This window comes from Mustela nigripes, chromosome 10, assembly GCF_022355385.1.
Source record: "Mustela nigripes isolate SB6536 chromosome 10, MUSNIG.SB6536, whole genome shotgun sequence".
In the NCBI taxonomy this organism is placed as follows: Eukaryota; Metazoa; Chordata; class Mammalia; order Carnivora; family Mustelidae; genus Mustela; species Mustela nigripes.
Window position 1 is genome coordinate 52772541 of NC_081566.1, and position 22443 is coordinate 52794983.

Here is a 22443-nt window from a genome sequence, read left to right on the forward strand (position 1 = left end):
ATAATCCCTTGAGAGTACATATATTTCCCATTTACTGAAGTTGAATAAACTTTAGTAACGAGGTCCCATAGCTGTTTAGTGGCAGAGCTGGGATTTGAACCCACGTACAATGGACTCAAAGTCCGCGCACAAAACTAGTAAGGCAAACTGCATCCTTTCATTGTTATCCCCAGTCTGCTTCAGCACAACCAAATCTTATTAAACCACAACAGCAAGAAGTCATGTGGTATAGAATTCTTCCCATGTAAAAACATCATCATGTCCAAACATCATTTTACATCTTTTCTCGCCTGGAAATTATTCTCACCTTTATAGTTATTTCGGTGGAGGAAGGGATTTTTGCCATGCATACCCTTAGAAATATAGTCTACATATCTGTTTGGATTTGAAAGCATGGAGTTGACACTTTAAGGCTAGTCAATTTATTTAGGAAGGAAGAAGACCAAGGAAAACACAAGTCTAGTGGAGATTAACAAATCTCAGATTAATACAAAAGGATCTGCAGGGTTTTGTGTTTTTTTTAAACCATGAATATTTAGTTTTTTTTCATTTGCAATGATATGAAAACACATATTTAAAAGGAAAAAAACCCCAACCCTTGTATTAGCTCTAGACCTTCTTTTAGAAACTGCTCTTCTGACGTTAGTTTTTTGTTCTGTTATTTTTTTAACAGCGGACGGCTCCTCACTGCCCAACAAAACTGTGAAATGCGACTGAGCATGGCGGATGGCATTGGAGTGTGAATGGTGTGATTTAATGCTCCTGCTAGTCTGGAATGTTTTCCTGTTAGGTCCTTAGTTACCCCTCCCACCAGCTTGTTTGCATCTCCCAAAACCAGCTCTTCAAAGTTCAGTCCCTCATGGAACACACGGGCCTCTGTGATTTTTCATGAAGGTAACAGGCATTTTGGGTAGGGTGAGGCCCCATGCTAAGGTGGCTGCATGGAACTTTCGTATTAACTGAGCTGCTCCGTTGCAGGATCCTTTGCCAAAGCTGCATTGGAGGGCCTTTGGCAAAAATGATCCCAGGAATTCTGTGTATTCTGGGACATTTAATTCTTTTTTAAAAATACTATTGGAAAAAGTATATATTATGCTCAAAGGGCATTTTAATTCATGCTTTGGGCTTCTGTGCTATTTTATACTATGTTGCTGTTTAAAAATGTTTTTACATACACACACACACACATTGATTTATGAGCTTAAGTTTAAAACACTTCTTCCTTAGGGCAAAATTTCTTACAGCCAAAGTTCTGTGGCCTGCTATGGCCATGCAGTCCTATATTGGGACATCTTCTCTTTTTTAAGATTGTACAACTGACAGCAGAGTCCATCATTAATCTGGCTGGCATCTGTAATGAAAAAGGGAGTTTTTTGGGTTTTGTTTTGTTTTTTGTTTGTTTTAGGATACAGACTTAGTCTGCAAATCTCTCAAGAGGCTGCCACGCTAATATTCCTGCAGCCATGGTGTCACCTATTGTAATTTTTCTGCTAATAAACAAATTTGAACTAGCCAGGAATCCTAAATTTTGAGACTAGTTGTTTATCTCAAATATACTCCAGAGAAATAGTAATGCAGTTCTGCTTTGAATTTAATTTAAACAGGAACAGGCAAAACAAATCTCTATGGAGGACATTTGACAATAATAAAATATTTCTCCCAGCGGGTGAGCTGGTAGCAATTGTATTGTTGCAATCCAAGCTCACGTTTCAGTCGGTCATTACCATCATAACAAGCCCTTGGACCAACTGGCATGGACATGCAACATTGAGCCCCTGATGGGCACATTATTTCAGACCTTTAACTTCATGGAGAACAAGACAAATACTCCTGGGAAAGGGGGATTATATTTTGAAATTCTTTTCTTTTCTGTTTTGTTTCATAATAAGATGAGGGGGGCATTCAATCTGCTGCTACTTGTTTCATTGTGGTTTTTTTTTTTTTTTTCCATCCTACCAAGGGGCCCAAGGAGCTAGACTTCCAGATTCGAAATGGCCCAAAACACTGACTGAAGCACTTTGATATCTACAGGACGGCGGAAATAGCCCCTCGGTACGTAAACCATCGCGGATGAAACAACAAATGGAAACAGATCTCTCTGCTTTTCCAGGCTAATCACAAATTAAATTTCACAGCCAGCAAAGTGTACCTAAAGTTTTTGCAGAGGCCCAAGAGTGAGACATCCTATCTCCATTCTCATTTCTACCTCTTACTTATTTAAATCTGCAACTTGGAAAATGTAGGGAAGAGAGGTCATTCTGAGAAATAAATTTTGTGTTTTTTGTTCCTGTTTTTTGTGGGTTATTTTTGTTTGTTTGTTTTTGTGTGTGTGTGTTTTGGTTTGTTTTTGTGAAGAAAAACAGGTAATTGAGCCACACCTAAATTCATTTTAAAGCACATGAAAAAGTCACATTTTAAAGCACCTGGAAGGTTTTTTTTAAAGGGGATCATGAGATATTCTGCACAAGCTTTTGAGCAGGTCTCTCTGCTTTCAGATGGGGCATAACCAGAAGGTGTGCCTTCGGAGTCAACGAACAGAACGTGTCCCCCACTTGACTGGGGAAGGATGGATGGGGAGAGAGAACCAGGCTTCTGGAGGTGGGGGGAGGGAAGGCGGGGCTGGGAGACGTGGTGCTCAGAACATTCCAGGTGCATTTTATTGGCCTTGTGATTCACTACAAGGCTGAATCCTTTTATCGTGATGTAAAAAAATAGTCTAAAACTCTCACAAAAATTCAGAGCCAATGTATGAAAAGTTTTTAATTTTTTAGGATATTCCTGGCCTATTTGGGTAACATATAAAAACTTAAAACATCATTTCTCACGTTGTCTTCACATTATAATCACCTGGAGAGGATACATATCTATTTTTAAGTAGGCTCCATGCCCAGCGGGGAGGCCAGCACAGGGCTTGAACCCACAACCCTGAGCTCAATATCTGAGCGGAGCTCAAGTCGGATGCCCAACCGACTGAGCCACGCAGGAGCCCCAGGAAATGACTTTTTGAACTGTTCAAAAGCCCAGGCCACAACTAACCCCCGATCTTCTGTGGGTGGTATACAACCGTCAGGAACCATGAACCCTCTTCAGGTGATTCTAATCTGTGGCCTAGTTTGGGAACCACTAGCTTAAAGCAAAACGTCCTTTATAAACATCAGGTGAAAATAAAAGCAATCCCTTGACACAAACACATAACCTATCCGTCGGGAGCTATTCCTTGTTTCTGTATCAAGAAATAAACATGTTAAAATGTCAAAATCCTGTTTTCATTTCCTTTACACCTGAGGCATCTCTAAGAAACACGTCAATACTGGCAAACTTACTGTGTCATAATTTGGAATTATAAAAACCAGCAAGAGAGATCTGGCATTTAAGTTCATAAAAGCGTTTGCACGTCACTTACGTATTTTTTTTAAACGAGGACCTCACTGGAAGACGACGCACAGGCCTTCTCCTGTGAGGGCTGCCCCCTGCATGTGTCGGCTCCGCCCGAGGACTTTGAAAACAGGGAAGGTAAAGCCCCTCGGATCCTACGCTGAGCTGCGGCCACTCGAAGGACAGGAAGGCAGGAAAAGACCGAGTGATGCTGCGAGCTATAGGGCAGCTTGGTGATTTAGGCAATGTCACACCCCGAAATCGGATTGCTTTTAGTGGCCTCTGTGTCACCAGCTTGCGCTAGAGAAGCAGCCACCTCGGAGAGGTGAGAAGCACGATGGGCAAACACAAGGACAGGACACTCTCAAGATTGGCCGAGAAGCCAGGAAAGCACCTATTAGCACCTCGGTGATGGTTCCAGGAGGGGCCGGTGGAAGCACAGCTTGACCCGGAGCAACAAGGGCCGTGACCTCCCCGAGCGGGCAGAGCGAGGGCAGGCCATCTGCTGTCAGCAGCGCTGCTTAACCCTCGTGGATTCGAAGACAGCTCCCCCTGCTCACGCACACGGGTCTAGGAGCGCCGCCGCTGATTTCTCATTCAGGAAATCTGGCCGGCAACTCCGCAAAGCCTGCAGCTCCCTGACGAGCTCTGTGCAAGCCCATGATTTAATTGTGGATGGAGGGAAATAATAGGTATCTCTAGCAGGTTTTAATATGATCTTAAAATAGGGGGAAAGTTTTCTGTTATGACATTGACATCGAGGCGATGATTTTGAGTAATGCAGGATGATGTGGAGATGCTTTCAGATTAAATAAGAGCTATATAAAGGCTTGTCAGAATGAATTCTAATGTGCCACGAGACACTTTGCATACTCTTAAATATGCAAAATGTCTCTTGGCACCCTAGAATTCATTCTGACAAGCCTTTATATAGCTCTTATTTAAACTCCTACTTTATTTTTAGGGAATAGGTACACTCTTTGAATGGAAGCAACAAAGGGCACTGTTTATTGATTTGGTTCTCTCGTGGGGGGAACAAAAAGAAACACGATCCGAACGCGCAATCAAAAGTGGAAGCTTGTTTAATATTGCTCTACCATCATCCTGAAAGGCATAATAATTTGAGTTACACATCTGAACTGATTGGAGTTACAGAATCATATCTCCTTTTTGCATTTAACAATATATACAATATAAAATAAATACATTTACACAAATGGACATTTGCTGGAGCACACAGTATGGTACACATCACAAAAATATACAATTGATTGCTTTACAGATGTGAAGCCCATCTACAGCTATAGACATGGTTTTATTATTATTATTCTTCTTTTTACTACTGGCTATAATGCAACTCCTGGATTATGATAAGCAGTTTAAATTTTTTGTCCTTTTACGATCTTTGCACATAAGACTGCCATAAAATGTTTTCCTAGGCAGGTAAACAGAGACGCTTAAATAATTAAAATACAATCACCAACACCCATTTTCTCTTCTATAAGAAAAATAGCAGTTTTAAATATTTCATATCTTTTATGTTATCATTTAAATGCAAAATAGTGGAATAAATACAACAATCTGATCTGATTGAAACACAAGTGTAACTACAGGTAGTCACACAATCCTATTGCTTTAAATAAGAACAAACCTAAAAGAAGCAAAATAAAAATTTAAATCATATGGCAAAAACATACACTTTTATAACTTTCCAAAACTTCACATTAAGTAAATGGTCTTGCTTGAAACTTGAAAAAACTTACCTCGAGCAAGGTTTAAGATGAGCATTTTGCCCTAAAGCCCGTGCAGTTCTTTTAGATCTACGTTTTAAGTCGTGTTTCCTATGTGTGAGATTCGTGTACTCGGTAACGCCGAGAGTCACTTAAACTGAAAACTAAAATTTGTACTAGATTCTTTTCTCACATCTCCATCTCGTGTTTTCAGTTGGTTGGCTCTGAGTTCTGAAGCCCAAGTACTTTAATGTGATACAGTGAAAACAACGGATATATTGTTATATATTTTTTACTTATATATAGTGTGGTTGAATAGTAGCAACTTAAACCCTGCACAAACTTTCTGGAAAATAATCTTTTTAAATACTTACATATATAAATAATCTTATAGAATCAGCACCTTTTGTTCCCAGGAGTTGTATTTTTCTGTTTTTTTTTTTTTTTTTTTTTTTTAAGGGATGTGCCAATTTCTGAACTCCTATCACAGCTATAAATTTCAAGTTATTGACCATCTGAATGAATTGCTAATGATGATTTATCTAGAATCACACTACAGCCACTTCTCTACTGAGAAACCACAATCTACGATATAGTCCCATATAGCTAATGATAGATACACAGTATTCCTAGCACGAGGCTGATGAAACATCAACCCAAGGTATTTTGTTTAAAGCACACAAAGTAGCAATAGTTTTGGAAACGTGTCCGCACCAAAAAGTTTTGCAACAACACAGAGCTAGTTAATAACAACATCTGAGAGATGATTGAGTGAAAGCCATATATACAGCATTTAAAAATTAGACTTATCTATATTCTTGAAATATTCAAAGTTTTATTTCTAAGCTATACATTGGTATTCTATAATAAACCATTAGAGAAATTATTCCTTGTTTTGAAAATATTATTATGATTTTGATGTGTTTCTGTTCATAATGAGTACTTGTTTGGAGTTTCAATCTCTTAATTATTATTAGGAAGAACCTTATTACTGGTAAGGAATAGAATATACTACTGTAGTCTCCTGAGGAATTGTACATCCAATATTGTCTCTAATTCTACCCTGTGTCTAAAAGCACACACCACAAGAATCCAAACACCACAAGAAGAACAAGACAACAGTCTTTGAATGCAACATAAAATTCAGAAAAGCACAGCAAACATGAAACATTGAAAAGCTGAACTACATCTCTTTTGTTTGTTAGGATTACAATTTTAATTACATCTGTGTACATAGAATAAGACTGTTCACATAGTACAGGGAGCAGCTACTAACACTGGTCCATTGGTATAGCATTTGATGGAGGTTACTGTTTATTGGTTATTCAGCGACTGTAGATTTCGGGGGCATCTAATTGATTTCTTCATTAGATTACACCTCTTAAGAGTCTGGAACCTGACTGACTTTCTTGCTGTGACAATACTGGTTGAAAAAGCACACATATTGGCTTAGCTCTTGGTAAAAACTGCAGATTAATTTAAACAAACAGTCCTAAATGAATCAACTCATAAAGATTACGTTTTAGAATTTGGTCAGGCGTCTGCTGTCTTTGATGGTTTGGGGTTTTGTTTTTTGTTTTTTGTTTTTTTTTTCCCCCAAATTCTGGCATTTGCCTTATTGCCTCTTAAATGAATACTGGCTCACAGCTCCTTCCGAGACAAGGTCTGTAACTCTGCAAACAGGCAGTATCTCGTTCCTAACCACCACGGCAGCTAGAAATCCTATGGCAACTGGACCTCCCAGGTAGAGAGGAGCACTCCTGATCATTCTACGGATCTGTACTCCATGTGCGGTGCTTTCTACACGTGACCACCGGAGTCACGGCAGGTGTAATCTAATCCTTTGTGTCAGTGAACATTTAGGGAAACTGGAGCTCATGTAAGAAACTGATGCTTGGGACCAGACTGGCACACAACATAAATTGCATCCGTGATAATATGCACCTTCCCTTCAACTATTGCTTGAGTAAGTTAAATTCCCATATTAATAAATGGCTGAAAAGTGGTAAAGCTGGTACAAAAAAATCTCCATTTGTAAGAAGAAACAAAACATTTTTAAAAATCTTCCTTCAGGATTCATTTGTCCTTCATTATTGTTCATAATTGTTCAAAGCCAGCACAAAATTGCAGTATTCTTATTTCTCTTTAGTATTGCATGAATGAATAAAGCTTAAACTATTCCCTGAAAAAGTTACATAGTAGCTAAACTAACAAATACCTGGAAGACTTGAAAAAACAATTAAGGAATCAAATGGCTGTAACTGATCTAGATGGAAAAGCAATGATAAGCAGCAGCCGATGCCACGTTGCTTAAGTTGTCTAATTAGAGGCTGCTCCCGTGAAACCTAATACTGCACTCAGTCAATGTGTCTGTGTTGCACTGTACTTTTAGGTACGATGGTTCTCTCTCTTTGATTCCTTAGTCATTGGGGACGTTATGGTTCACAACAAGCTCACTGGTATCCATATTATGGATCTCCATCCTTTGGCAGGGCTGGCTTTTATCTCTCTTCAGTTAGAGACCTCTTGTAAAAGTTCAGCAGCAGAAGGAAGGGAGGGAGAGGGGGAGGGAGGGAGAATGACAATTGCCTTACAACGACAGATGTTCTCAATTTAGGAGAGAAGGGCAGGACGGGGAAAGAGAAGGAGGTGACGAGGAGGAGGGGGCAAGACAGAAGGAAGGAAGGAAATGAAGGAGAAAGGGAACCGGGAATGAAGGAAGCTGAGAAATGACGGAGAGAACAAATAAGGGAGATTTAAGAAAAAAAAAAAAAAAATTAGGAAGGAAGGAAGGAAGGAAGGGAAAAGGGCCAGAGAAACTCATCAGGACGATGTGGAGGAATCTGAAAGCTGCTTCATAGTCTTGCTGCTACATGATCAGTGCAGTCCGTTGATTTTGGATGTTGGTAACTAAACTCTATGTTTCTTCGACATCACTCTGGGGTTGATTTTCCCTTTTTCGGCGTGCAGGACAGGAAGGCCCGGGGAGCTTTTAGTCAGACCTTGGCCTCTAGCATTTCCAAAAAAAGTTTGTGCATGGGGACTTTGCCTTCCAGTTTGATGTTGTAGAAGTGCTGCACGGCCTTGGTGGAGGTCTGCCTCAGCAGCGGCAGCGTCATCAGCATCTTGCCCGCCCGGCGCGGGTCTTCCATGTGCTGGCCGGCCTCGTAATCCTGCAGCGCCTCGTGTAAGACGTCCTGAAGTTTCTGGACGGCCTCCCCATCTTCTATGTGCATGGAGTCTGGGCGACAAAGCAAAACACGGAATCAGGTCACTAATAACCAAAACCGACTTGGAGGAAGTTAACATACTATACATGAATTTCCCGAGGCTCTAAGCTGTGATTTGCTCATTTCCAAAAATCTCTACTTTTTTTTTTTTCTAGATTTCCCTACAGGAGATGATTTCTAATATGGATTTAAAACACAGAAATTATTACCAAAAAATGCATTATTTTAAAGTGCAGGTTTTCTTTCCTCCTAAGATGGACTGATCAGAGAAGAGTTGCTTTTAACAGATGGCAATCTTGGTTACTTTATTCATTATCTCATTCATATATTTTTTCAACCATTCAATAATTATCAAAGGTCATCTATTAAAAGTATTATTCTAAGTGCTATGGAGGAAAAACATTGTCTAAAATTATGATCTTTTCCTCAAAAAGCCTGTATTTCCCAAAAGGAGAAAAAAAAAAAAAAGGAAATGACCGAGGTTTTAAGAACTCAGTATAAATACATGGAATTTAACACTACGTTCAGGTGTAGACTACAGAAATCACAACAAACTGCTTATCCTTTCAAGATTTTCAGTGTACTGGTAACAGTTCATTAAAGCATCCTTACACAGTCTGCTGCTACTGAAAAACAAATGAAGTCTTTAGATTAATGAGTTCTGAAATATCTTTCACATTTGTGAAGGTGAACTTTGCCCTTAAGTGACTCATTTAAAAATCTAATTCAGTCAAGAAAGGAGAGGGTTAACAGGGTTGCCACAATTATTCTTCTGAGAAATGTGAGATGTGGAGAAAAAGAAAAGTTACTGCTCTAGCTCTAAAACAGACACTTCATTATATACAAGTTTGAATCATTTAGCACGTTTTATTGATTCTGATGACAGTTTATCTGTTAATTACACATAATGGAGTCTTTGGGGGGATTCCTCATGTTTAATAATTCTTGTTCTCTGAGAATGCAGAGCTCTAAGATACATGTAGTTAGCCTAATGTTTCATATAATTCACATATCAGGTCACATGTACAAAAAGAGAAAGGAAATGTAATTAAAAATCAAGTGACTAAACATATGATAAAAAAAAAATCATGGCGACGTAATAAAAAGGCTATCAGCTATAATCAGGACCATATTTAAAAGCTTGTTTGTATTTTGTTGTTCTTTTTCTCTTACATTGTCATTTTGAAATCATTTCACCACATTGTTAATAAACTGACCACTGTTTACAGGACGGGGTTAATGACACGTTTCTTGAAAAGAGAAATACAGTGGCTTGGGAGCTTTTACCACTTAAGACTCAACTCCTGCTAGTTGAACCGAGAGGAGGAGTTCTTCCAGGTTGTTAAGGTTGATAGTGTGGTTGATAATGTCCCTGGTGTGGAACTCAGAACATTTCCCAACACACAAGCTAGCCTGTCCCTATGGATTGATCCTACACAGGCTTCTCTCCACTCTGGCCCCATCAGCATGACAATCCCATCCACTCCCTATGTGCCTTCTCACAGCAACAAGCACGCATCATTTCCAAAGATGTCTATCCGCGGGCAATGTGAGTGAGGGAAAAACTGTCATGGAAATCACAATGTGCACTGAATTTTATTATTTTTTTTTTCTATTTTTCTTCTGAGATGCTATCTGAAGGGAAAATGGTGGGCCTGGACTCACACAAATGGGGAGTGTCCCAGGACACAAAAAACTGACTTTGCACATGAGGCTTCCCTCATAAGATAAGGTGGACTCACCCGATTTGACTGGGACTCAAAGCACTCAAAGTGAAAATGGGAACAAATGGATGGCGAGAAGAGAATTGCATCTTTACAAACAATATTACAACAAAATAACTATCTTCCCACCAGACCCCCCCACCAAAAGCAGCAAAATAAATATAATAAATAAACCACATATTAAGTACCTATTTGGGGTGAGGCTTCTATTTCTTTGTGATAAGCACTTTCTGAACACTGTCTCCTCTCTCTTCTCCCAGCTGCTGTAAGTCACGTGGCACCGGGAGGGTCAGAGTTGGGCCTAACTCGGGTTACTTTGTATCAAAATATGCTGCTAGAATGCGTACCACTGCATATGGCATTTCCCTTGCTTACCCCCCCAAAAAGTTAAAATGCTCTTCTGAGTCCATCTTATTCAACCTTCCATCTTCATCAAGGATCTGCTTTACATTTCTGGGGCTTTTGGGTGGCTCAGTGGGTTACGCCTCTGCCTTCATCTCAGGTCATGATCTCAGGGTCCTGAGATCGAGCCCTGCATTGGGCTCTCGGCTCAGCAGGGAGCCTGCTTCCCCCCTCTCTCTCTGCCTGCCTCTCTGCCTACCTGTGATCTCTCTCTCTCTCTCTATCAAATAAATACATACAAATAAAATCTTAAAAAAAAAATCTTCTCTACGTTCCTAAGGAAGACATTTCCAGATGTATGTAGAACATTCTATTTCACAAAGGACAGAACTAATCCTTACAAATGTCTTCTTCAGATTTTTTCCAAATCTGTCTACAACCCCTGTCCTTTGGTCCTGGTTCTAAACACTGGAATGATACAGAATAAATGTCCCTCCTCCCTATGCGAATCTTTAAACGCTTGAAGTGAGCTGCCGAGTCACCTCAGCCCCAACTCCAAGCCTTGCCTTCCCCACTACTCTGGCCCGGCAGGAGATATATTATAGGATGTCACAGGAAATGAGGCGAGAACAAATAGTAGAGAGATACGCTCACAAACAGCAATTAAGACTTCAAACTATTCTTTAAAGGCTGTGATTTAGCTTGAGAGATTTAAAAATGATTTAATCAAATTACTATGATAATTTAACTTCCCATTTACAGAAAAGATTCTAACTCATTTTAGCTTTACCCATTCTCGGATCTGCTAATACTTTAAATGCAAACTCACTAAATCTGAACTATTTAATTAGACCATGATTCAGCTGGCAGACTGCTGAAGAAAATATTAATCTCCATTAGGGATCCTAGTTCAAGTTCTGGCTCTGTGGCTTTAATCGCTGTTTGGTCTTTGGTCTATATGTATACATTTATGCTAGGCTCACTAGAATTGGCATTAATTTATGCAATTATTTAGCTTTGGTTGTTGGAGCTGGTTTCTTTTTAACTTTGTGTTTTAAAGGAAATGGTCCCAGTATTTGTGCTAATGCAAACCAGTGAAACTTAATCGTGTGACTCAGGCTTATGAACTAAGGAGACACAGTAAGCCTATACATTAAAAACACTGGGTGAATGGTTAAAAACAAAGATGTTTGGGCCCAAGCCCAGACCTATCAATCAGAAAATTTTAGCTAGATCCTAAACATCATCCATATTTTTAAAAAAATCTAGGTGCTTCTACAGTCAAGCCAGGGTTGTGAACTAAAAACCAGACTGCTATTCTAAAAGAATTCAGATTTCAAAAGACAACCAGTGTTCACAGGAAGCATGCATTGTCACCCACATATTACATTTCCACACTTAATAAAATAGAGCCCCTTCATTAAATTCCAATATTTTATTCTGTGAAGTGGGATCCTAAAGGAACATGTCTAGTTAAGATCATTTACTTTGGGAAGGGGACTAAATATCCTCATACCTACAGTTGCAAATTTGGTGAGACTCAGAATTTTTGTAGTTTACCTGAAAAAAAAATGCCCTTCTCCATGGTAAAAATTTTTAACTATTGTGGGCATGGATGGGCACAGCTACTCCAGAACACTCAAATTGTATTTGGGAGCTGTCGTTAGGACTTGCAGCTCATTCTTGGCAATACTTTATCAATGGTGCCAAATCTGATTTTGAGGGTGGAACTGAATATTAAAAATAGACAAAGCATATTCAGAGTCAAATCTAGTATATAATATAAACCAATGCTCAGAGGAACCCAAGTGTTGACTTCTTTAGTGTTTGTAAATTGCCTACATGAATAGGGGTAATAAGGGGTGAGCTGATGGGACTCTCGGATCACTGAGGAAGGAAGCACAACATGATGGGAAATACAGAGAAGTGAGCAAAAGTCTATTGCCTAAAAGATAATTTGATCTCAAAATTTCTATATGCAATATATAAGGAGTCTAACCGAGTGATTCTCCTGGTTCCAATTGGCTGGGTGCTGAGGAACGTGGTTGACTGTCATGCAACCTAGCTCTTGATGGACATCAATCGCTGACCCTAAATATCAAAAAATGGTGCCAATCATAAACTTTCTTAGAAGATGGCAATGGAGGTGGCAAGATATTTTAATCTTTCCTAATCTGCACATAAAAAAACCAGAACAACTAGATGGCCGAACTAAAAACCTATAGACAACACTCACAAACAAAACTAAGTGACAAGGTATCCCCAAGACACACACAGAGAAAGAGAGAGAATCACGATTGTGGGTGTTCCTAGCTCTGTCCACTGAGAAAGCCTAGGAAGGAGGGCCAAGCTAGGAATGCAATCCTGAGCAATGAGAAACCTAGCACCAGCTTATCATTAGATTCCAGGCTTCGGCCAGGAAATATTTAAGATAAGTATGGAACATCTTATACTACATAGAAAGGAGACTATGTACAACTACTAATTTGAAAAATTCCAGAAAGATTCCAGAAGCCCAACTAAAGAGACTCCCAAAGACCCAAAATGGAACAATTCTAGCTTCCTAAAGGATTATACTGCAATTGATTGAAATCCACTGAATAGGGATGCTTGGGTGGTTCTGTTGGTTAAGGATCTGACTCTTGATTTCAGCTCAGGTCATGATATGAGGGTTGAGATCAAGACCCGTATCAGGCTCTGTGCTGGGCATGGAGCCTGCTTTAAGATTCTCTCTCTCCCTCTCCATCACCTCCTGTACCCTCCGCTTGAGCTCTTTCTCTCTAAGAAGAAAGAAAGAAAGAGAGAAAGAAAGAAAGAAACCCACCAGATATGTTTAAATACATTTGATTATAATGACATTTTTAAAAGATAGACATCAATTCTTTATTTTGAAAACTGGTGAACGAACGGAAAGAATCAAGCTCCTATATAAACTCCATCATCAGTCATCAATAAGAGATGAGAGAAAGCATCACTTTATGTAAGTATTCCAATGACTGAATGTAAAAAAGAGATGACAAAAATCACAGATCATCATTTGGCGACCCCCAGCGATGAGTGGATTTAGGTAATGAGCGTCAACAGCTGCTCACAGGACACAGAGACAACCGGACACCGTGAGCCTCCCCATGAACAGCACACCACCTACAGGTGTCACAGGCATTGAACCAGGGTCTGATGACGTCTCTGCATCCAGCTGTCAATTCGCATGAGATGCAAAGGGCAGAGAGACGTGATGAACCGCTCCGAGCGTACGCAGTCTGTAACGTCCAGAGTGGGGGGAACTTTGCAGGTCAAATGCCCTGGCCTCTTCAACAGAGAAATTGTAAGAAAATGAAAGTGAAAGACCAACTTTTAGATTAAAGGAGAGTTAAAAACTCCATTCATTGGGGGGGGGGGGGGATGGGCAAGACTAAACTCTCATGTCTGAGGATACGCATTGGGTGATAAAGCCGTAACAAACATAAGGAAGGAATAAAAGCCACAACAGGCTAGTGGTTACTTTGGGAGGCAAAGGAGGGCGGTGAGATTGGGACAAGACACACGGAGGGGTTTCTACGATATCTCACAAATTTTTATTTCCCATCTTTGCTCATATGGCCATTGTGGCAGATGGCAAAAATGGCTCCGAATGTTACTCCTATGGCAAAGCACACTTCGCAAGTGTGAGTCAGGATCTGCTATGCAAGATTATCCTACATTATCTGGGAGGGTCTTCAATGAAGCCAGCAGTGTCTTTGAAAGAGAGGCAAAGGAAGAAGAAGGCAATCCATGGTGCTACGCTGCTGCCTCGGAAGATGGAGGACATACTACAGCTCAAGCAATGCAAGGAACGTCGCTCTAGAAGCTGGGAAAGGCAAGGACACATGTCCTCTAGAGCCTCCAGAAGGACCGCTGCCCAGTCTCTATCTTGTCTTCAGCCTTGTAAAAAATGCTTACGGACTTCTGACCTCTAGAATAAGTACGTATTCTTTCAAGTCACCAAGTTGTGGCAATTGGTAAGAGCAGCCACAGAAAACTAATACACTCATTAAGTTATACATTTGGGGGAGGTTTGTGTGGGTCTTTCTCTTAAATATATGTTTTATTTTATATTAAAATGGTGAGAGGCAGAGACAGAGAGAGAAGTAGTAAGAAACTTCCGATGGAACGGTCCCTTCTAGAAAGCACTGAGTTAGGCAGAATTCTGAGCAAGGTGGTAGAAACACTTGGCAAAGTGCCACGGAAGGTCTTCACATACCAACTAAGAGGTTAGATCAAAAGAATTTTTAGGTCTTTCCTAATGCAGAAAAGTTATACTTCTAATGTTGGAAACAGTGATAACAACTTTATTATGTGCTTAACCACGGCGAGAACAGAATGATTTTACAGGTACCCATGAGATACACTATCTTCTTCATTTCTAGCTCTGGCTATGAAGCCAGATCTCGAATTTTATACCAGACCCAGAAATCGTTCCCGTACTGTATTTATATTGGGTGTTGAGCCAAAGATCCGTAGCCCATAGTGTCTTTCCTCCTGGGTTCCCTCTCCTAAATCCCAAATTATTGTTACCATTATTCTTTCCCCTTGCAGAATCGGAATTCCCTGCTAAGAGACTCTTTTTTATTTCTCTACAAGTACTCAAGGCTTCTCTCTCCCTCCAATATCTAACACTTACCCAGGAGCTTTCTAACTCCTTCTACTCGAAGTGATAAAGACAATTATACTCAATAAGTGAATGCTGGGGGGAACCGAGGTGGCTCGGTCGGTTGAGCACCCAGCTCTTGATTTTGGCTCAGATCATGATCTCAGGGTCCTGAAATCAAGCCCCACCCCTACCCCGTCAGGTTCTCCGCTCAGCAGGGAGTCTGCTTCCTCCTTCTCTTCAGTTTCTGCCCACCCCCAATTGCCGCTCATGGGTGCACACACACACACACACTCTCTCTCTCAAATAAAAGAATAAATAAATCTTAAAAAAAAAAAAAGTGAATGTTGATAGCAACTTGGGTGTAAATATTTCAATCTTCCACAATATCATAAATGATCTGTACCATGCTAATGACCTTTTCATAAGGGATTAGTCATTATCTATAAATGGAAATATTGTTATATTATGTCATTCCCTAGAAGTAAACCAATTGCAGAGTATTTATGAGCTTATTACCCAGCTGAAAGCAGAGACACGTGGGGCAAATATTTCTTACACTATGTCAAGGCATAGCAATCATTGAATGTGATAAGAAACACTTGAAAACCTACCTTTACTTTTTACATAAAAATTTGAGATATCATCACATTTATAAAATTCAAGAGTTAGATTAAATAAAACCACCACCCATTTCAACTCAATTATATCATCTTAAGCAAAATTAAAATAATCCAAACAGTGATGGCAGATTTGAGCAAAAACCAAAGAAAAGTAGGCTAGGAGATAGAAAAATTATAATTTTGATTTCCCAGAGAGTATTAATTATGGTTTGGTCTGGGTAAAAGTTAAATATATAAATATTTACCTGCTGCAAAAGACCTGTCCATACTTATTTCTTATTAAATCCTACCAAGGTAGTAAACATTTGGTCTCCAGATCTTTTTTTGCCACTTTTAAGAGTAGTTTTATACTACTGGAATCCAAGAAGACAGCAAGATAAAGTGAGTGCAAAATTCTAAACTAAATTAAGAGTACTAATTTTGGTTGGCAGATGTAAAATTGCCAATCTACTTATTTGTGGACTAGGAACAGCTTACTGGTAGTGAGGAAGAGAGGGCCCAACCCTCTGCCTCATAGCGGCCACACATCTTCATCAGCTTGCTTCGGCTACCTGCAAAAATGCTATTGGCCATGTCCATCTCACAGGCATGTTGTGGAAATCAAATGAGATTCCCTAGCAAAAGCTAAAAAAAAAAAAAAAAAAGAAAGAAAGAAACATCTACAGAAAGATTCTTAAAAAGGGATAATTGCTTGATCAGTATCTTAAGCTCCGTCTAGAGTATCAAAATCAGCAAATTTAGTGAAGATTTCAATAAAATTGTGTTTGACGGCTCAAGCGATATTAAGGAACTAAAGAGGTTTTTCACTTTTATACTAATTATTCAGCTCCATGAGGATGTTAATATTTCTATATTATAAATTTAGCATTAACACACACATAACCACATACAAAATGTACAACCAAACTCACTGCCCTCACTTAAAAGTCACTGACATAAAAATTTTAGGCCATGTAGTAATATGAGACATTATATAATTCACCTGCCTCATGTTACAGACGAGAAAACAGTTATGTGATTAAAGCAGACATTCTCGAAGTGGAATTTGGAATTGGAAAGTAGGGGCAGATCTCTCTTTTTAGGTAAAATGCGTATCTGTACAGTACACAAACAGATTCATAACATTTTCATGATATTAATATTTCATTAGGGACTTATGAAGAAAAAAATATCTAAAAAGGCTACCCCGAGGGAGAGATAATGAAAAAAGGCTGAAAAACACGAGGCCAAACTTACAGGACTAAAGATGGCCCTCAGCCCAGTCTCCTACAGTAATCAGAAGCTTTCTCTCCCTTGAAATTATATCATGATTCTACACATCAAACGTTTGTTCTCAAGAATAAAATACTGTCAGGATGTGGTTCTAATTACTTACGATTTGAAACTGAGGAGCAAAATATTACTCGCAGCTTCCTACCAACAGACACTATTATTCTAGAAGCATGGTGTAGAAATAAAAGAGAAAAGTCAGCTTTAAGCTGTAGTTTCTGTTTAGTCCTGAATGAGTTGGGCTCACAGGGCTCCAGGGTGGGGGCAGGGCTGGGGATACCACTTGGGAGGAGTGGCAGCTGTGAAGCTGGAGGGCCTTGTGAGCCAAAGAGAATGACCAGACTAAAAGCAATTCTCACTCTTAAACTGCTTTAGTCTTCCATATATAAAAACAAGTCTACTTCCTTGGGGCCAGAATAATAACTTCAAACAAATTCTTAAGCGTAAGAATCAATAGAACCAAAGAATCCCATGAAATAATCTTACCCAAAACGCATGTAGTAATATTTCACTAAATTTTCCAATAAAGACATAAAATTAATTACAGAATCATAAAACTCCCCAAATGGGAAGAATTCTGGAGAGGAGTCTAACTTCTTGGTGTTTGATGAGATAAAGGGGCGTAAAAATTACAAAGTTAACATTGTGATGTAGATTTTCCTTTTTAAATTCAGTGGCAGAGAGAGATCAGGGAGGCAACAATTGCCACAATTGCCGAGGAGATAGTTGGTGTGCAAAATTAAGAAAGTATATAGTTTAAGTGAGCCTGTGAGTTTCTTATCTTCAAAAATAATTGGGACAAAAAAACAATGTGAATGTGAGAATAACAGTATTAGTTCAAAATATATTGGGTTTGTTGTTGTTGTTTTTCCCTATATGCTTCAAGACAGGGAAAGTATTTCCAGTGGTGTTCCTGCTGTTGTAAGTAAGTGAGTTCACATATATGTAAGTGAGTTCACATATACCACAAACAGAGGTACAAAAATATATGACAGCTATTACCGAGAAGACGATTCCTGGTTTCCTGAGCATAAGCATAATATTAATAATTATTGAATAAAGACAGATGTTTAAAACAAGCTGAAATTTAGAATAATGAGACATTGCTTCTTAACACCTACAGCCATACAGGGAATGCTAAGATATCTACAAAAATAACACTAAAATAGATACCCCCCCCCCCCATAAATTCTGTATCTCTAAATACTGAAAGAAAAACCACGAGCTTTTTAGGGTATCTTTGAAAACATTTTTCATACTCATGTATTTTTGAGCAGTTTAAGAGTCCCTGGAACTAAGCAAAAATGAATCTACAACTTTATTGCTATCATCCAAGTAATGGTAAAAAAAATGGAATAAAATAGCATCATATTGACAGCATGAGAAAAAAAAAAAAGATTTTCTGAGTGGTTTATCCCATGCTAACATGGTGGGGTTTGGGGTTGGAAGCATGAGAAAGGGTCATATTTTACAGCCACAAGAGAACTGGCACAGTGTAGACATCAATACAATCCTTAATCTTTTCTCCGTTATTATGGACTCTGATTCAGTTAAATTTTCTTGGTTTTTGAGAAGCTAAAAAAAGTTGCAAGCACTTGCAGAGTAACTTTGTGACACGGAGAAATTTCCTGAAAGAAATTAAAGTTACTCAATACCAGTATAAGAGAAAAAAGAGAGGGTCAGTTAACTAGATCTCGCTTTAAACCAGAAAAGCAAACTAACTAGTTCTTTAAAGACTTTCTAATCACCAGTCATTGCTCTAAAGTAGGTCACTTCCTCCTTCCAACAGCGGAGTCTGTGGGCTTCAAATATTTACATATCAAAACATTAATGATTATACTTCTACACAACAGACAGAAATGCTGCTGCTAATTAATTCAGGTACTCTAAATTACAATAGCCATAAAGTATATATCTAATACCTAAAATGATAAGATTTTATCAATCTCGATCAAGTTTTAGTGCTGCTCAGCACTCACAATTAGTTAATAATTTTAAAAACCATTATGTAATATAAAAGATAGAAAACATGCTTGCTGGGTTTTAAAATATAACTGGCCAAGTACATGTTTTCAATTAGAATCACTATACAACTACCAAACAGAAATTCTTCCCCAAACCACTGCTACAGAATTTTTCATCTGATGATGAGAGATGATGTAACGTGAAGTCCTGCAAACTAACAAATTCTCGGGAAATTTCTCTCCCATCTCCCACTTTGGTCTTCTGGAGAGCCAGAGAAGGGCTATGTGAGATGTCTGCATCAATAGTGCCACTTGTCATAAGGAATCCTAGATTACAGTTTCACAGGGGAGGAGGACAATGGGGGGTGAACGGTGTGGTCAACAATTAAAAGTATGCAATGCTAAACTCCATTATGAAGACAAATAGGAAAGTACAACTTCATTGTTGAAAACAATTTCCCTCCTATCAGTCCAAGGATGCACGCATCAATATTGTAGATGAACTGTTAATTACAAAATCAATTAAAAATTATTTCTAAAAACAGTCACGCGTCCCCGGCTCTCATGGGGGCAATTTGGGCAGAAGGGTCTCATCTCACTAGGACCGCGCCAAATCACAAAGTCGTCATCCACAAGTAAGCAAAAGCAATCTGGTTTTTCATTTTTCAGCGCGGCTGAGCCCAGCCTGAGATTGATCGTCACATATGGCCCCAGAAAACAAACTGTCAATACCTTGAATGCTGCAGAATTTGAACAAATAGCCGTCCGCCCATTCAAGCCACTCATTGCATCCCATTTAACAGATTTTATTGACAGTTTCCTTCTTGTAATTAAAGGGAAAACTACTGGCCAGCAACCAAGATAAAGTTCAAAGATAGGGTCAAAACAAAAGCAGATGGAGGGGCACGGTGTGACTGTCAATGGTACACAGCATCAGAGTGCGTTATTGACACGCAGGTATCTAAAGATCGGCACGTCATTAAGGAGGGATCTATCCGGAACTACATGCAAATGCCAAAAGCGACTTAAGACCACAATAAAGCGGTAGTAGAGGCACAAAGGGAAAAACAACAAAGCAGCAACGATTTTTACTTATCAGAAGTTGCTATTTTAGTACATTTCCATTCAAATGTAAAGACTGTTTATTCCCATAATTCTGCACCCTCGCTGCATAGGTGGTACCTTTCAGAGAAATACTCCAGCAGAAGTTGCCTTCTACAGAATTCCAGAATACAAGAAAACTAGACTATTCGATAACCAAAATAAAAACAACACTATGTATGCTTTTCCAATTGCAGAATGAATTCCCATTTATGAAGGGGAAAATGCTTTCCACGTACCCACGGTGCACCCTTATTTTCACCTGTGCCTACAAGACAATGGAGGTAACACTGTCGGGAGAGCTGCCATTTACCCTACACATTAGGCTGCCAAAAGTTTCACCGCTTTCAATAAACAAATGTAATAAAAATAATGCAAGTGGACTTTTCTTATTTCTAACTTTTCACTAGAAAGCCGTAATGACTATAATTTTGCTGTCTCATACAAAACTTACAACCGGGTTTAGCAAATTTCTGAAGTCGAGGGAGGGTAAAACTGGAATATTAAAAAATGCAACAACGACCATGTTAGCATGCCAACCTGAATTAGCAAGAGCTATGGCTTTGAGGGTGACAAATTCTTCTTTCTCCAGCTTCATGCTCTTGTATTTCTTTACCAGCTGCAGGATAGCATTATTGAGGTCAAGAAGGCCTGCTAACTTGGACTGGTCTTCATCCATTATATAATCATCTGCATAGACAAGTTCATCCTCAAATGAGAGAGATCGGTATACGACACCAAGGATCAAAATTTCCATCCAAGCACTCTGCAGAAGGCTCATCTGGTCCGCCAGGGACAGCGTGGAGAAGCCTGCATGGGAAGATGGGCAGATCAAGTTACTTTAAAGCCATAATTTCATAATGCAACATTAGTTTCATATGGTAGTCAGCTTCTGCATCGGTGCTCAAAATTATGCTGAGCTTTGATGAGATGCTCTTAAATTTTCCCCTGATCATTGTGCGAACGGCAAAGTGAAAGTCACAACCAGTTTGACTTGCTGGTGTCTTTTTTTCCCTAGGTTTTATAGACACAGTTGAGGTAGACAGAACGGAAAAGTAGGTTTGTTTCTTTCATTTCAGAAGAAAAGAGTATGTAGTCTTTAGACATAATTGATGTCTGGCTACAGTTTTTATAAATGTCTTTCAGGAAGTCAGATTTTCATCCATTTCATCTCTAAAAACTACTATTGATAAACAACAGGAAAATGTAAATAAAAAAAAAAGAGCTCCCCAATAACAGAAAACAGTGTAGCCTCACCCTGTAGAGTGTGATTAGCAAACATTTCTCTGTAACAGTCAGACGCTCAGTGAAGGATGAGTATTCATACACCCAAAAGAGCCTTCTTAGTTGGATATTTTGTACCCACTGATATATAACATGAATTCCTCTCCAAATGGTGTTCATTGGTGTAAAAGAGAAAAGAATACTGAGTGGCCTGGCCTCTTCACCAAATCAAAAAGCCACAGTTTGTTCTTCTGATTAACATCCAGTTATTTAAAAAGAGTTAAATATGGTGGCAATGCAGTTCCGTGGGTAGGATATAGGCAGATCCAGATCCTCAGATTAAATATTGGCCCCACTGAGCTGCTGGCTCTTTCACTGGGGGAAAGACAATTTACTCGCACCTCAGTTTTTGTTTGGGGGGCACACAAAGTAACACCCAGCAAAATACCAATGCTATGCATTCAATAAACCTCACTATATTAAATATTATTTTTATCTGAAATATCCAGATGACTCCTGTAATTCTTCACTAACAATCTGGTCTGAATTCACATGTAACACATATAAAGAAGTTCCTTTCCGAGAAAACATGCAAAAAAAAAAAAAAAAAAAAAAGGAAATGCTGTTCAATAGGGAAAGAGGAAGTAGTATAATCAAACCTAGTTAGGAGTAAAAATATTTATTTATACCTCAGAGGGATGAGATCTAGATTCTAAATGGAAGTCTTAGTGAAGATACCTAATGATCAGCCACATACTTTCCCCAAGAGTCCTAAAAAAATGAATGTTTCTTAAATCTTCACTTTCATTTCAAAGGTAATGCCCAGGGACTCCAAGGGGTGAGCAAACAGCCCTACGGTTATTGAGGACAACAATACCATGATTTAAGATCCTGCCACCAATAATTCCATAGGAGGAGAAAATTTTAATAATGCAACTTATAAAATCTATTTTTACTCCTTCTCCAGATCTTACTACCCAAATCATAACTATCCACTGCTGCCCAGTCTTCTTGGGCTCCTGCTTATGGTCACTGCTTTTGTCTCATTTTGATTCCTATCCAATTGTTCACATCCCATCTGATATTAGAAACTACTGCACAATGAGGACAAGGAAACGATTTCCTGCCCTGTTGGTGAAAACTAGTGGTTTGCCACTTGGCACCATTAACTGAAGTGTTTAATAAAATCATCAAGAGGGATTAGTCTGGCTTTTATTTATTTATTTATTTTTTT

General features: G+C 39.0%; 1 protein-coding gene across 12 annotated transcripts in view; it reads right to left on the reverse strand.

Annotated features, from left to right (window-relative positions):
• Positions 1-4439: 4439 nt before the first annotated feature.
• Positions 4440-22443, reverse strand: part of ESRRG (estrogen related receptor gamma) — a 620659-nt gene continuing 602655 nt past the window's right edge. For all 12 annotated transcript variants that reach the window (XM_059413338.1, XM_059413334.1, XM_059413335.1 and 9 more), the window contains 2 exons: positions 20526-20795; positions 4440-8346 (listed from right to left, as the gene is read on the reverse strand). In XM_059413338.1, coding sequence (XP_059269321.1) covers positions 8102-8346; positions 20526-20795 — 515 coding nt within the window. In that variant the 3' untranslated portion in view covers positions 4440-8101. The remainder of the gene's footprint in view (positions 8347-20525; positions 20796-22443) is intronic.